The sequence below is a fragment of the Bufo gargarizans genome, chromosome 6 (genome assembly GCF_014858855.1).
Source record: "Bufo gargarizans isolate SCDJY-AF-19 chromosome 6, ASM1485885v1, whole genome shotgun sequence".
Taxonomy (NCBI): Eukaryota; Metazoa; Chordata; class Amphibia; order Anura; family Bufonidae; genus Bufo; species Bufo gargarizans.
In genome coordinates, this window is record NC_058085.1 from 62,826,263 (window position 1) to 62,843,727 (window position 17,465).

General features: G+C 45.0%; 1 protein-coding gene across 1 annotated transcript in view; it reads left to right on the plus strand.

Annotated features, from left to right (window-relative positions):
* Positions 1 to 17,465, plus strand: part of GRIN2C (glutamate ionotropic receptor NMDA type subunit 2C) — an 89,901-nt gene that overhangs the window by 45,201 nt on the left and 27,235 nt on the right. The window contains exon 11 of the mRNA XM_044299463.1: positions 10,014 to 10,243. Within this exon, the coding sequence (XP_044155398.1) occupies positions 10,014 to 10,243 (230 nt within the window). The remainder of the gene's footprint in view (positions 1 to 10,013; positions 10,244 to 17,465) is intronic.

Below are 17,465 nucleotides of genomic sequence, written 5' to 3' on the forward strand. Positions count from 1 at the left end.
TAACCCCATGCCTCATGGCAAATAAAATAAAAATCTATTCACCTCTCCTGCTCCGGACGTCGACGCTCCTAAGATCCAGCTCTCTTCTTCCTGCCGCGCACTGTACGCAGACGTCCTCACACTGTGTACAGTTACAGCACAGTGAGTGGCCGAGGACCAGGAAGCGGTGAGTACAGAGCCCAGGCAAGCACTGCATTCACTGCGTCCCACTCCTCCGGTACTAATGAGCGCTTTCATAATGGAAGCGCTCATTAGTATCCGTCCCATAAGATGCACTGACATTTTCCCCCCACTTTGGAGGGAAAAATATGCGTCTTATAGGGTGAAAAATACGGTATATTAACCCCTTAAGGACCTTTCTGTCCCGGCCATTTTTAGCAAATCTGACATGTGTCCCTTTATGTGGTAATAACTTTAAAATGCTTTTACTTAGCCAGGCCAATCTGGGATTGTTTTCTTGTCACATATTGTACTTCATGAAAGTGGTAAAATTGAGTCAAAAAATTTCATTTTTACTTATTAAAAAAATGCCAAATTATTAAGAATATTTCCAAACCCCAATTTTTTCAGGACCAGTTCAGTTATGAAGTCACTTTCTGGGGCTTACATATTAGAAAACACCCATAAATCACCACGTTTTAGAAACTATACCCCTCAAGCTATTCAAAACTGATTTTGCAAACTTTGTTAACCCTTTAGGTTCCCCACGAGAATTAAATGAAAATGGGAATGAAATTTCAAAATGTAACTTTTTTTAGCAGATTTTAAAGAGGCCCTTTCACTAGAATAAAAAATCTAAACTAACTATACAGACATGGAGAGCGGCGCCCAGGGATCTCCCTGCACTTACTGTTATACCTGGGCGCCGCTCAGCTCATAGCCTGAGAGGCTTTTTTTTCTCTCAGGCTATGAGCTGAGCGCTGCGATTGGCCAGCGCTATAGCATGGGAGAATGAGACACCGGCAGGTTCCCCTGGGTGGAGCCTAACATATGAAGATACCGGAGGCTATACCGGGAGAACGGAGCGGCGCCCAGGTATAACAGTAAGTGCAGGAAGATCCCTGGGCGCCGCTCTCCATGTCTGTACAGTTAGTGTAGATTTTTTATTCTAGTGAAAGGTCCTCTTTAAATTTCAATCAGTTTTTTCTGCAACACATCAAGGGTTAACAGCCAAACAAAACTCAAAATCTATTACCTTAAATCTGTAGTTTACAGAAAGACCCCATGTGTGCTCAAAAACCGATGTGAGCAGGCTTCAGAGTGGAAGGAGCACCATATGGCTTTTGGAGAGCGGATTTAGCTGGAATGGTAATTGGGAGCTATGTCGCACATGAAGACACCCTGAGGTGGCCCTACAGTGGGAACACCCAAAAAGTGACCCCATTCTGGAAACTACACCCCTCAAGGAATATTTAAAGGTGTGTAGTGAGCACTTTGACCCATTAGGCGTTACACAGAATTAGGAAACGCTTGGCTGTGAAAATTAAAAAAAAAATTTTTTTCTGAAAAAGTTGCTTTACACCCATATTTTTCACTTTTTCAAGGGGTAAGAGGACAAAATGCACCTCACGTAAAGTAGCGTGATAGGGCTTTTGGAGGACAGATTTTGCAGGATTGGCTTTTGGGAGCTATGTCGCATATGAAGAAACCCTGAGTTACCCCTAGAGTGGAAACCCCAAAAAAGTGACCTCATTCTGGAAACTACACCCCTCAAGGAATATTTCAAGATGTGAAGTGAGAACTTTATCCTCAAAGGTGATTCATGGAATTGGCTGTGAAAATTAAAAACATTTTTTTTCCAGTAAAATGGATTTTAGGCCCAAATTTTTCACTTTTACAAGAAATACATCCCCAAATGTATTGCCCATTTTCTCCTGATTACAGCAATACCCCACATGTGCTTGTACACTGCTAAATGGGCGTACCACAGGCATCAGAAGGAAAGGAGCACCAAATGGCTTCTGGAAGGCAGATTTCACAGGAATAATTGACAGGCGCCATGTTGCAATTGAACACACCCTGAGATACCCCTTGAGTGGAAACCCCCAAAAAGTGGATTGCTATACGCTGTGTACTCCCCTGGCTATGTGTCAAGCGGAGTGCTTGGAGGCCTCGGAAAGCACTAGGTGCATCCATCAACGGAGGTACCCAGTCGGGGTGCCAGGAGATCAGTTATATTGGTGACAGCGGTGGGATGGCTTCCTAGTGAGAGGAGAAGCAGCTGGGAGACACCGTACGTTGATTTAAAAAATTGAGGGCAACGCTAGTATCCGTACAGCGTTCCTGGATACAGCAGGATGGAATAAACTAGTCTTCGGACAGCGTTCCATGATGAGGAGGAGGAGGCAGCCGCGGACTACAGGGATGCAGACAGAAAGGAAGTCTGGTATGATGCCCTGGAAAATGCCCAGCAGCGGCAAGGTGAGAGTCTCCCCAGTTATGAGCAGCGGCTACAGAAGCGCGTGGCGATGCGGATGGGTCTCTTGGGAGAGCAGCCCCTGGATGAGTGGGTAACAGAGCTCCAGAGGCTGGTATGTAAGGAGCTTTGGCTATAGGACACTTAACGGGCCCTAAGGTGGCATGTCATTCAACATTCCCCCTGAACGGGCGAGCATGACTTACCTGAAGGGAAGGATTATAATGGACCTGGGTTACTATGGGAGGCCTTGGAGGAGGATATTGATCTCGGCAGCATGGAGGAGTCTAGGTTTTTGGACATCTACGACTACAGGATGGGCATACATGTTTATGCTGACGGATGGGAGGTGAGCAAAGACATGACCCACATGGTAACGAGGGAGTGGGAGCTGGAGCAGACCTACCAACACCTGCTCAGCTCCGTTCATCCCCAACCTACCCGACAAGCAGAGCCAGATCTGCCCCCCTACAACTGAGAAGACTTGGCGGCGATACCCCCTGCCACCCTACCAGCACCCAAAGTAGGGAACTTCATCGACTGGTTCTGGAAGGACCTCCCGACAGGAGGTAGAGATGGGGCCGAAGTCTCTCCACCGGCCCTACAGGGATGCTGGGCAGCCGGCCCAGATCCCCAACTACAGCCAGCGTTACCCGGAGTCCAGACAGTCGGTCTGACTCCCCATTCGCAGCTTATCTTACAGGGAGAGATGACAACCGGTCTCTCTCCCCAGCGGCAGACAGGATCACAGGGAGAGGAGATTATCGGTCCCTGCAGCAACCAGCATTACTAGGAGTGGAGATGGTTGCACCTACTACCCAGCACCAGGCAGCGTTACCGAGAGTCGAAACAGTCGGTCTGACTCCCCAGCAGCAGTGTGTTGTAAAGGGAGAAGAGACAACCGGTCTCTCTCCCCAACCACAAGGGGACAGCACCCCTAACTCCGATGGTGCAGGGGACCGCGGTCTCTGCACCAGACCTACAGGGATGCTGGACAGTCAGTACAGATCCCCCACCAACCCCACAGGAATGCCAGGAGGAGGATTTAAGCAATCCCTCCTCTCCACAGCCGATCCGCAACAAGGTCCTGGGGGTAGGATTGCCTAAATCCATTCCAGCGGAAGAGCTGGCATCTGGGCAGAGCGAAGTCGGCCTCTGGCCTCACCTATCCTCTTGTCCAGAGTCTGACTCCCCACAGACTAGCCTAGTTGATGCGCTGGCACCAGGGCAGAGTACCGCTGATCCCTGCCCACAAAGCAACCTCCACTCTAAGCCAGGGAGCAACACAGAGAGTGGGAGTACCAGTTACCAACATAACCTTGGTGGACTCACTGGACAGAGACAGGCTACCTAATTCAACAGGTCCAGTATTTGGTTGTGGGTGGACTGCCAGACTAACTCAGGTACCGACCGGCGTGAGGTCAGGTATCTGGTTAGTCTTCCCTGGGAGGGGGAGATGTGTGGCAAAAATAACCTCGCCACTGAGTTTTGGAGGGGCCTGTTTGCCAGCCTCTTGCCTCAGGATTATGGCCCATATGCTAACTTTGAAGGCCTAAATCTGTGGAACAGTTTTGGGCAGGAAAGCCATGCTTGCAGTTTGCCAAATGTGAATTCCATGGGCTATCCATGGATGTATAAATTATGGGGATATGTGGGGTTTTGAGGTGTTTTCTGTGTTTTGGGAAAAAATTTTGTTTTCTGCCTATGAGTGATGAAGTTACCCCATTATGTTTGGTAATTGTATCACAGGCAGAGCCTATTGTGTTTTGGTAATTGTATTTTGTTGATTGCGTCAAAGACAATGCCCATTGTATTTTGTTGATTGCGTTACAGACAGGGGGAAGGGGGTTTTGTGTACAATTGCTGGGAAGGTTATAATACTGGCTAATATATAAACTGTCACAGTCTTCTACAAGGGCCCCAGGGGGAGTGTCCCTTGCTAGGAGACCTGCATAAAAGGCTGAAAAATAACCCATTAAAGAGTTCCTGTTTTACATTCAACATAGAGCCTCGTATCATGTGTGTGGGGATTGTTATACGCTGATTACTCCCCTGGCTATAACTCCTAGCTCTTGTAAGAGCTGTTCCTGTTCCTTGTTCCTGTGGTGGTTATGGTGTCGATCTAAGTGCTTGGAGCCCTCAGGAAGCACTAGGAGCATCCATCAACGGAGGTACCCGGTCGGGGTGCCAGGAGATCCGTTACAGTAAGTTATCCGTATCCTCAGAAGCTGGGGCACATACGGCCGCCACTTCTTCCTCTCTCCCTTTGTACTCCTTGAGCATGTTGATGTGAAATGTGAGCTTCACATCCTCGTTCTCTCAACTGGTTACAGTGTAAGTAATGTCACATATCTTCCCAATAATCTGGTATGGTCCCTGCCAGGCAGCCTGTAGTTCGTCATACCGGACCGGTTTAAGTACCTTCTGTCCAATTTGAAAACTATGGTATCGGGCTTTCCGGTCATACCATGCCCGCTGGCGCCGCTGGGCCACCTGAAGTTTCTCGCGTACCTTTTGAGTCAATGCCTCCATATGGTCTCTCAACTCCAGCACATATGGTACCACTGGGGTCCCTGCTGACTCTGTGGCCCCCTCCCAGTGCTCCTTAATGAGATCGAGGGGTCCCCTCATTTGCCTCCCGTATAACAGCTCAAAGGGCGAGAAGCCCATCGATTCCTGCGGCACCTCCCTATTCTACTCTTGAGAATACCTTAACCAGGGCATCTGCTACTGTCTCAGCCTCAATATTGGGCACCTCTACTGCTTCGGGTTACCTAGTGGCATAATCCACTATGGTTAGGATATACAGTACAGACCAAAAGTTTGGACACACCTTCTCGTTCAAAGAGTTTTCTTTATTTTCATGATTATGAAAATTGTAGATTCACACTGAAGGCATCAAAACTATGAATTAACACATGTGGAATTATATACATAACAAAAAAGTGTGAAACAACTGACAATATGTCATATTCTAGGTTCTTCAAAGTAGCCACCTTTTGCTTTGATTACTGCTTTGCACACTCTTGGCATTCTCTAGATGAGCTTCAAGAGGTAGTCACCTGAAATGGTCTTCTAACAGTCTTAAAGGAGTTCCCAGAGATGCTTAGCACTTGTTGGCCCTTTTGCCTTCACTCTGCGGTCCAGCTCACCCCAAACCATCTCAATTGGGTTCAGGTCCGGTGACTGTGGAGGCCAGGTCATCTGGCGCAGCACCCCATCACTCTCCTTCATGGTCAAATAGCCCTTACACAGCCTGGAGGTGTGTTTGGGGTCATTGTCCTGTTGAAAAATAAATGATGGTCCAACTAAACGCAAACCGGATGGAATAGCATGCAGCTGCAATATGCTGTGGTAGCCATGCTGGTTCAGTATGCCTTCAATTTTGAATACATCCCCAACAGTGACACCAGCAAAGCACCCCCACACCATCACACCTCCTCCTCCATGCTTCACGGTGGGAACCAGACATGTAGAGTCTATCCGTTCACCTTTTCTGCGTCGCACAAAGACACGGTGGTTGGAACCAAAGATCTCAAATTTGGACTCATCAGACCAAAGCACAGATTTCCACTGATCTAATGTCCATTCCTTGTGTTCTTTAGCCCAAACAAGTCTCTTCTGCTTGTTGCCTGTCCTTAGCAGTGGTTTCCTAGCAGATATTCTACCATGAAGGCCTGATTCACACAGTCTCCTCTTAACAGTTGTTCTAGAGATGTGTCTGCTGCTAGAATTCTGTGTGGCATTGACCTGGTCTCTAATCTGAGCTGCTGTTAACCTGTGATTTCTGAGGCTGGTGACTCGGATGAACTTATCCTCCGCAGCAGAGGTGACTCTTGGTCTTCCTTTCCTGGGGCGGTCCGCATGTGAGCCAGTTTCTTTGTAGCGCTTGATGGTTTTTGTGACTGCACTTGGGGACACTTTTAAAGTTTTCCCAATTTTTCAGACTGACCGACCTTCATTTCTTAAAGTAATGATGGCCACTCGTTTTTCTTTACTTAGCTGCTTTTTTCTTGCCATAATCCAAATTCTAACAGTCTATTCAGTAGGACTATCAGCTGTGTATTCACCTGACTTCTCCACAACGCAACTGATGGTCCCAACCCCATTTATAAGGCAAGAAATCTCACTTATTAAAGGCACACCTGTGAAGTGAAAACCATTTCAGGTGACTACCTCTTGAAGCTCATCAAGAGAATGCCAAGAGTGTGCAAAGCAGTAATCAAAGCAAAAGGTGGCTACTTTGAAGAACCTAGAATATGACATATTTTCAGTTGTTTCACACTTTTTTGTTATGTATATAATTCCACATGTGTTAATTCATAGTTTTGATGCCTTCAGTGTGAATCTACAATTTTCATAGTCATGAAAATAAAGAAAACTCTTTGAATGAGAAGGTGTGTCCAAACTTTTGGTCTGTACTGTAGTTGTTCCTGCCAATAGCAGCGCTGGCAGGGGACCGAAAACACTGGTGTCCCCTACCTGACCTAGGAGGAGACAGGTGCTGACTTGTTCAGCATCGGTCACCTCCACATGACACCCCCACCCCCCTGCAGCTCCGTATCGCAGCCGGAGCTGCGATGCTCATGTTTAAGGAATCTGACCAATAGCAGCGATCGGAGCTGCAGGGGGGCAGTTCAGAAACATGCTGCCCTTACCTAGCATGGCTGCCTGCCAGTAAGAGCAGGCATGGTGCCACGATTCCCCCCGATTCTTCCCCAGAGCCCCGGGTGAAAGAAGCCTCAGACAGTTGCTGCAGATCACGCTCACACAGCACAATCCTGCTGTCTGAGCGTGAGCTACTGAAAGGGTGGAGATCCCTGTGTCAGTCCAGGCTCTGTGCCGGACGGAGGACAGGGAGCCTGAAAACCGGACGTCTGGCCACCCTATTTGAAGCACAGTTTGAACGGAGTCTTTACTTTAAGTGGTTCAGGCTGTATTAATTGCAGAAAACTGGAGAAGAATCCAATATAAGATGAGGAATAACAATATAGTGCCTTTTCAAGCACTATAATTATTCATATATTCATTTGAATAGAGTCAGTCTTATTTGTATAGACCGCAAACCTTGCTGAGGTATTTACTTGTACAGGCTCCAACGCTGTGGTTTCTGGCTTCGGCGCACAGGTGAGACGCACTGCCCCATGATGTGCTACATGGCCATGCCCCCCGGTGAAGCGGCAGCATCCTTAGCAACAGGATGCAATACTCTGTTTCTCCCTGCAGCGGGCCTGTGATGGAGGAGACTAGCAGTGGGCTCAGCAGCTCTACTCCTATGTGCTAGTGTTCTGACTAATGGAGCACCGAGTCATGACCTATTAGGTTCTGATCCAGGGACTCAGTGCTCTATTTAAACCCCTTCCTAGCCATACACCAGTACCAGTGACAGTATGTGACTCCCAGTGTGTGCTCCCAGTCCCAATCTGTCTGTGCATTTGGATTGCTCATATTATTGACCTCGGCTTGCTTTTGACCACTCTCTGCCTAGTGTTTTTTTTGTATTGTGTCTCCCCAGTGGCGTGTCTAGGGTGTTTGGAATCCCCCCCAATACTTTAAAAAAAATTGTACCACCTCACAGTAGTATTGCCTTAATTGTGCAACCTTCACAGTAGTTTTGTACAGATGTGTGCACCCTCACAGTAGTTATGCCCACATTGTGTCCTCTCACAGTAGTTATGCCCACATTGTGCCCCCTCACAGTAGTAATGCCCTTTCTGCACCCCTTTCACATACCTTCTTTGTGCCCCCTTCCAGTAATAATCCCCATTGTGCCCCTTCACAGTAATAATTCCCATTGTGCCCCCTTCACAGTAATAATTCCCATTGTGCCCCCTTCATAGTAATAATCCTCATTGTTTCCCCTTCATAGTAATAATCCCCATTGTGTCCCCTTCACAGTAATAATTCCCATTGTGCCCCCTTCACAGTAATAATCCCCATTGTGCCCCCTTCATAGTAATAATCCTCATTGTTTCCCCTTCATAGTAATAATCCCCATTGTGTCCCCTTCACAGTAATAATTCCCATTGTGCCCCCTTCACAGTAATAATTCCCATTGTGCCCCCTTCATAGTAATAATCCTCATTGTTTCCCCTTCATAGTAATAATCCCCATTGTGTCCCCTTCACAGTAATAATTCCCATTGTGCCCCCTTCACAGTAATAATCCCCATTGTGCCCCCTTCATAGTAATAATCCTCATTGTTTCCCCTTCATAGTAATAATCCCCATTGTGCCCCCTTTATAGTAATAATGCCCACTGTGCCCCCATAGTAATAATGCCCATTGTGCCCCCTTCACAGTAATAATGCCCATTGTTTCCCCTTAATAGTAATAATGCCCACTAGTAATGCCCTCTGTGCCCCCTCCATAGTAGAAATCCCCATTGTGCCTTCTTCACAGTAATAATGCCCACTGTGCCCCTTCACAGTTAATAATGCCACTGTGTCCCCTTCATTGTAGTAATGCCCTCAGGCTCTGTGTCCCCTCCATAGTAAAAATGCCCATTGTGCCCACTTCACATTAGTAATGCCCTATGTGCCCCCCTCCATAGTAGTAATGCCCTCTGTGCCCTCTCCATAGTAATAAAGTCCTCTGTGCCATCTCCATAGTAATAACGTCCTCTGTCTGTGCCCCCTCCATAGTAATAAAGCCCTCTGTGCCCCCTCCATAGTAAAAAAAAAACACACACTAACTACTCACCTTGTCCCGCTCCTGAAGCTCACAGTCCTCTCTTCCCTGCAGGCACAGATCGCTTTTTGCAGCACTTTGTGGGTGGAGCTTATGCAGATTTCCAGACTGCAGGCTCAACCCACACCGATTGGCAGCGCGATCTGTGTCTGCAGGCTGAATGGTGGAGCAGGGAGAAGTCTTCCTGCTTCACCATTCTGTGCGCCGCCAGCCTGAAGAAGTGGAGGAGCGCAAGGAGCTGAGCGGTGAGTGACAGGACCCAGCTCCCTGCACTCCAGCGATCAGCGCTTCGATCTGTATTGATGAAAGCGCTCATTGCTTTTGGCACCCCCCTGAGAGGGCCGCCCCCCACGCCCTCCCCCCCTTAGTACGCCACTGTGTCTACCGTCTGGTTCTGATCTCGGCTTGGCTATTTGACTACTCTCTGACTCTCGATTTGGTACTGTATCATCCTCCTGGTTCAGACTCATTCCTGTATGACTCTTCTTTTGTGTGGTTTTGTCTCTGTTTCGTATGTTCACCTTAGTAGGATGGGGAACGTCAACCAGTTGCGGACTTGCCGCCTAGGGCTTGCACTGCATATAGGCAGGGGAAGTGGGCGGGGTTCCCTTTAAGGCTCACTCTCTGTGTCTTCCCTACGGACAACAATTTCATGCAATTTTTCAAGCCTGGATATAAAATGTTAAATGATAACATTTATATGATCTATATATTTTTATTATATTGTTTTATTTCTTTTTGAGAATTGAAAACATTGAAGAGAAACATGACTGGTGTGAGTAATAATAGCTACAAAGATCAATTATTCTGCAGTGCAGCAAAGGACAGGAACTGATGTTAGAAAATGATAAGAGATGGACGGTTTTGAAAGGGAACGAGCGATAACATTTTTTTTGTTGTCTTTTCAGGTTTAGGAGGTCCAAGTTTCACCATCGGTAAATCCTTATGGCTGCTATGGGCATTGGTGTTTAATAATTCAGTTCCTATACAGAATCCCCGTGGTACTACCAGTAAGATCATGGTGCTAGTCTGGGCCTTCTTTGCAGTAATATTCTTGGCTAGCTACACAGCCAATCTAGCTGCCTTCATGATTCAGGAGCAGTATATAGACACTGTGTCTGGCTTGAGTGACAGGAAGGTGAGTGGGGTCTCAATCCCTGGTTGATTATTACCTTTCAAACTCTATATACTGGGTATTTTTCTTAATATAACCTAATCTACAATTCTGTCTATCACATAATAATCACAAGTCCATATAGTGGAAGGATGGGTTTCTGACTGCCTGCATTCACCACTAGGGGGAGCTCTCTAAATAAGTCCCCAAAAAAAAGCACTCTGGGAAAAATGTTTATCCTTTGCTCACTTTGTAAGGTTTATATCAGATGGATAGTAGTGCCATTCATTTTCTTACTGAGTACTTTATTCCTGATTTATCTGCCTGCATTTCCCCCGTTGAGCTACTGCAGGTGCACAGGATTTCTCAAGAACTAGATGTGCCAGATTGCACCCAAAATTTACCAATTTGCACCAATTTCTTTAAAAGGAACCTGTCATGATGAACATGGTGTCTTGTCTGCAGGCTGCCTGTTATAGAGCAAGAGGAGCTGAGCAGATTAATATATAGCTTTATGGGAAAATATTCAGTCTAAGGGCTCATGCACACCACCGTATGCCCTCTGAGACATACGGTCCGTGAGCAGGCCATATCTCCCGAAGCGGCATACATTGTGCGAACGGGAGCGCACAGAATCATAGGTTACTATGATACTGTGCGCATCTGGCCGCCTGCGGTACTATTGTCCTGCATATGATCATATGAGTGCAGGACAGTAGTCCCGCAGGTGGCCCGATGCGCACAGTATCATAGTAACCTATGATTTTGTGCGCTCCCGTGTGCACGATGTATGCCACTCCGGGACATATTGCCCGCTCACGGACCGTATGTCTCAGAGGGCATACGATGGTGTGCATGAGCCCTAAGTCGTATTTTATGCGTTTAGATCTCTGCTCTTTCTATGCTTAGGAGTCCAGTGGACGGGCCTACTCAGTGATTGACGGCCTTCCCTATATACAGAGCTGTCAATCACTGAGAAGACCACCCACTGGCAGGGATTTCAATGAATAAAATACAAGTTATACTGAATCTTTACCCACAAAACTATATATCAATCTGCACAGCTTCTCCTGCTCTAAAACAGGCAGCCTGGAGAAGCAACACAAAATATGGCTGCAAACACCCATCATTTTCTGATTTATCTCTATATCTGTGTGAAGAAAGGATATTTGGAGCTCTGTAAGATTTGTATGAAAGGCTTTAATACTGAAATATTACAGAAAGACCTTGATATGCTGGCAGCCTGCGCAGGTAAATGGCAGATAAAATTTAATGATGATGAATGTAAAGTAATCCACCAAGACCACAGTAATAATGTAGTAATACTGTGTAAATTGAATTCAATATCACAAAGAGGTATACCTGCAAAGAATATGCATGGAAAACAGAAGTTCAGCTGTAATACGGCCCTTCAGACCACTTCTTAACAGTCACGTTAAAATTGGAAAAACACTCCCAAAAATGTCACTTTTTTATTGTAGATTTTTAAAGTGTGTCTGCAGTAAATATTGTTGGCGCACAATTAAGGGGACACTATTGCATTTTTAACGCATAACGCATAATTTTAGCCTTAAGGACCAATAATATTTTCCCCCTTTACCCCTCTAGCAGTCATAACTTTTAAATTTTTTCTTCTGAATATTTTTAATTCTCCTTCAGACTGAAGGGGAGGGGGGCACCTGCTTTAGCTGCACATATCTCTGGTTTGGTACCAGCTAGAGATGGCATTCCAAACTTTCAAACAATACCAGAATGACAGCAATATCTTCAGTAGTAAGATATCACTGTAGTAAATAACTCAGCGGTTATACTAAATTTATAATTACAGTACATGCAATTGCAAAAGTATTCAGATTCAGGTGGTGGTTTGAAAGACATAGAATATTTTTATGGGACAACTCCTTTAAATATGGTGTACAGTTTTATGCTCGACAGCACACAATGGATATAGGAGTACATGGAGTGTTTTCCAAGGATCAAAATGTATCCCGTAGCCCCACAGGTTAGATGTCTGATCAGCGGAGGGCAAACCCCTGGGACCTCCACTGATATCAAGAATGTGGGCCCCATGTTTGAATGGGGTGGCAACACTATGAGATTGCTGGAGGTAGCCGAGAACTGTGGATATAGGAGTGCTAGGAAAATGCCTTTAGGCTGGGTTCACACACAGTTTATTTATGGTGTTTTGCTGACTTTTGCATTTTATTTTACATATTTTTTTGTGTGCTTTTTTGAGGTAAAAATGTTAACTCTAGATCAGGAATGGCCAACCTGCGGCTCTCCAGCTGTTGTAAAACTACAACTCCCACCATGCCAGCCTTTAGGCAGTCTGTGCATGCTGGGAGTTGTAGTTTTGCAACAGCTGGAGTGCCGCAGGTTGGCCATCCCTGCTCTAGATGTTCACTGAAGGTCAATGGGAATAAACTAGGGAACACAGTAAAGAGCTCTTTATGGTTAGAGAAGTCAAACTTTGAAATGCCCCACAAGGGTACAGCCACTGGACGTCCACCCGTGGAAATCAGTGACTACACAACTGTCAGTACGCTAAAAGGAAGTAATGAAAAAAATCTATGGAAAGATTTTAAAAATAAGTTCTAGGCCTCAGTCTAATCATCTAAAGAGGGCAAAATATTATAATACTATGGCCTCATGCACACGGCCGTTGTTTTGGTCCACATCCGAGCCGCCGTTTTGGCGGCTCGGATGCGGACCTATTCACTTCAATGGGGCCGCAAAAGATGCGGACAGCACTCTGTGTGGAAGAATAGGCATTTATATTAAAGGCTGTCCTTTCCGCAAATTGCGGAACGCGCACGGACGCCATCCGTGTTTTGCGGATCCGCGATTTGTGGACCGCAAAACACACCACGGTCGTGTGTATGAGGCCTTATTCTGAGGATAGACCATCAATTTTACAAAGCTGGAAAACTGGTATTATACACTCAAATAATACTATGCTTGCATTATCCACATAGCACCATACAGTGTCCAGGTAAATATTCCATAAATAGTTTAGGTAATCCATACATAGTCCAGATAGTGCTATACAGTGCCCAGATAAATAATGCACTCATGGTCCAGAAAGTGCTTAACATTGCACATGTGAATATTACAAACATTGTTCAGACAGTGCCATATAGTGCGGAGATAAATCATGCATTTGTTGTTGAGAGAGTGCCATACAGTGCTGAGGTAAATATCCCATACATTGTCCAAATAGTACAATATAGCGGTCAGATAGAAAATGAACTTATTGTCCAGAGAGTGCCTTAGAATGGCCAGGTAAAAAAGTAAATATGTTGTCCAAAGGGTGTCAGTGTCCAAATAAAATGTGCATACTTTATCCAGATAGTGCCTCACAGTGCCCAGATAAATGGTCCATACATTAGCCATGTATTGTATAGACCATTATCCAGTAACAGATGATGCCCAAATAAATAATGCACTCATTTTCCAGAGAGTGTCCAGGTAAATAGTCCATACAATGTCCAGAGAGTGCCATACAGGGCCTAGGTAAATAGTCCATACATTGTCCAGATAGTATTGTACAATGGTCAGATAAATAATACATACATTATCCAGATAGTACCATTCAGTGCTTGTAAAAAATAATGTCCACAGTATCATGCAGTGCCCAGGTAAATAGTACATGAATTGTCCATATAGCTTCTTACAGTGTCCATAATAATGCCCTCATTGTCCAGAGAGTAACATACAGTGCCCAGGTAAATAGTCCATACATTGTACAGATAGCGCCACACAGTGCCCAGATAAATAATACATACCTTATACAGATAGTGCCATTCAGTGCTCAGATAAATAATGTACTCATTGTCCACAATGTCATACAGTGCCCAGGTAAATAGTCCATACATTGTACAGATAGCGCCACACAGTGCCCAGATAAATAAAATTCATACATTAGCCAGATAGTGCCATTCAGTGCTCAGATAAATAATGTACTCATTGTCCACAATGTCATACAGTGCCAAGGTAAATAGTCCATACAGGGAGTGCAGAATTATTAGGCAAATGAGTATTTTGACCACATCATCCTCTTTATGCATGTTGTCTTACTCCAAGCTGTATAGGCTCGAAAGCCTACTACCAATTAAGCATATTAGGTGATGTGCATCTCTGTAATGAGAAGGGGTGTGGTCTAATGACATCAACACCCTATATCAGGTGTGCATAATTATTAGGCAACTTCCTTTCCTTTGGCAAAATGGGTCAAAAGAAGGACTTGACAGGCTCAGAAAAGTCAAAAATAGTGAGATATCTTGCAGAGGGATGCAGCACTTTTAAAATTGCAAAGCTTCTGAAGCGTGATCATCGAACAATCAAGCGTTTCATTCAAAATAGTCAACAGGGTCGCAAGAAGCGTGTGGAAAAACCAAGGCGCAAAATAACTGCCCATGAACTGAGAAAAGTCAAGCGTGCAGCTGCCAAGATGCCACTTGCCACCAGTTTGGCCATATTTCAGAGCTGCAACATCACTGGAGTGCCCAAAAGCACAAGGTGTGCAATACTCAGAGACATGGCCAAGGTAAGAAAGGCTGAAAGACGACCACCACTGAACAAGACACACAAGCTGAAACGTCAAGACTGGGCCAAGAAATATCTCAAGACTGATTTTTCTAAGGTTTTATGGACTGATGAAATGAGAGTGAGTCTTGATGGACCAGATGGATGGGCCAGATGGCTGGATTGGTAAAGGGCAGAGAGCTCCAGTCCGACTCAGACGCCAGCAAGGTGGAGGTGGAGTACTGGTTTGGGCTGGTATCATCAAAGATGAGCTTGTGGGGCCTTTTCGGGTTGAGGATGGAGTCAAGCTCAACTCCCAGTCCTACTGCCAGTTTCTGGAAGACACCTTCTTCAAGCAGTGGTACAGGAAGAAGTCTGCATCCTTCAAGAAAAACATGATTTTCATGCAGGACAATGCTCCATCACACGCGTCCAAGTACTCCACAGCGTGGCTGGCAAGAAAGGGTATAAAAGAAGAAAATCTAATGACATGGCTTCCTTGTTCACCTGATCTGAACCCCATTGAGAACCTGTGGTCCATCATCAAATGTGAGATTTACAAGGAGGGAAAACAGTACACCTCTCTGAACAGTGTCTGGGAGGCTGTGGTTGCTGCTGCACGCAATGTTGATGGTGAACAGATCAAAACACTGACAGAATCCATGGATGGCAGGCTTTTGAGTGTCCTTGCAAAGAAAGGTGGCTATATTGGTCACTGATTTGTTTTTGTTTTGTTTTTGAATGTCAGAAATGTATATTTGTGAATGTTGAGATGTTATATTGGTTTCACTGGTAAAAATAAATAATTGAAATGGGTATATATTTGTTTTTTGTTAAGTTGCCTAATAATTATGCACAGTAATAGTCACCCGCACACACAGATATCCCCCTAAAATAGCTGAAACTAAAAACAAACTAAAAACTACTTCCAAAAATATTCAGCTTTGATATTAATGAGTTTTTTGGGTTCATTGAGAACATGGTTGTTGTTCAATAATAAAATTAATCCTCAAAAATACAACTTGCCTAATAATTCTGCACTCCCTGTACATTGTCCACATAGCATCATACACTTATAATAATGCACTCATTGTCTAGATAGTTTCATACAGTGCCCAGGTAAATAGTACTTTCACTGCCCAGATAAGTAGTACTTTCACTGCCCAGATAAGTAGTACTTTTACTGCCCAGATTAGTACTTTCACTGCCCAGATAAATAGTACTTTCACTGCCCAGATAACTAGTACTTTCACTGCCCAGATAACTAGTACTTTCACTGCCCAGATAACTAGTACTTTCACTGCCCAGATAACTAGTACTTTCACTGCCCAGATAACTAGTACTTTCACTGCTCTGAGAGTGCTATACAGTTGCGAGATAAATAATGCACTCATTGCCCAGATAGCTCCATACAGTGCTCAGATAACTAGTGTGTACAGTGCCCAGATAGTGCCAAGGGGTGTTCAGGAAGTAGATTACATATTATACCAATATATCATACATTACCCAGGTTATGATATCCCCGAACAGTAACATTTGCCCCCTTTCAGCAATCCTCTATATAGATCTGACTTACATATTCCTGTTGCTTTTGCTTCATAGATAATGATGAATAAAGGCAAACATTGTTCATATCTGAACTAAAAATAGGTGGTTTATTTGGAGCAGTGGGGGTCAATAGGATACACAGAACAGAATGCACATTGGATCAACATAGGTACAAAACAGATATAGACATACCGCAGAAAGCCTAAATGAAGGAGACAGAGGGAAACATTAGCAGGATGGAAAGAAAAGGCAGGTTACAATGTTCCTAGGAGGGTGAAAAAGCCAGACATTCCTCATTATGTTCGTGATTAAGCTCTCATTAACACATGTTGTTAATTGTCAGACTGCTATCATCCCGCCTGCTGCTGCAGGATGCTGAGCATTGATGTAGCGGTGTGCAGATTGTGGATGGGAAATTACAAATGCAGTACAGGTTTCATGTCTAGTTACTAAAGAGGCTTCAATGGGTAAATGATCCTAAAGATGTCTTCAAGTGCGGCAAATTTTCTTACAGAAATTTTCTGCGACTGAAAATCAGTTCTATTCACCTGAATGGGTCTTGCCGAAATCCAGGTGCTTGCCACCAACACGGCCCCATTCAGATGAACGGAATGGATATTCAGTCGCAGTCCACTGCACCCCAACGGAGCAAAACTGTTCCATTTTCTACATTCTAAACATATGACATAGTAAAGCTACTTTCACACTCGCGTTTTGTGCGGATCAGTCATGGACATGGATAATACAACCGTCTGCATCCGTTCAGAGCGGATCCGTTTGTATTATCTGTAACATAGCCAAGACGGATCCGTCTTGAACACCATTGAAAGTCAATGGAGGACGGATCCGTTTCCTATTGTGCCAGATTGTGTCAGTGAAAACGGATCCGTTCTCCATTGACTTACATTGTGTGCCAGGACGGATCCGTTTGGCTCAGTTTCATCAGACGGACACCAAAACGCTGCAAGCAGTGTTTTGGTGTCCGTCTCCAAAGCGGAATGGAGACTGAACGGAGGCAAACTGAGGCATTCTGAGCGGATCCTTTTCCATTCAGAATGCATTAGAATGCAAACTGATCCGTTTTGGACCGCTTGTGAGAGCCCTGAGCCAAAACGCCAGTGTGAAAGTAGACTAAGATGGTATTACATATAGGGAATGTGTCATTAAAAAATTA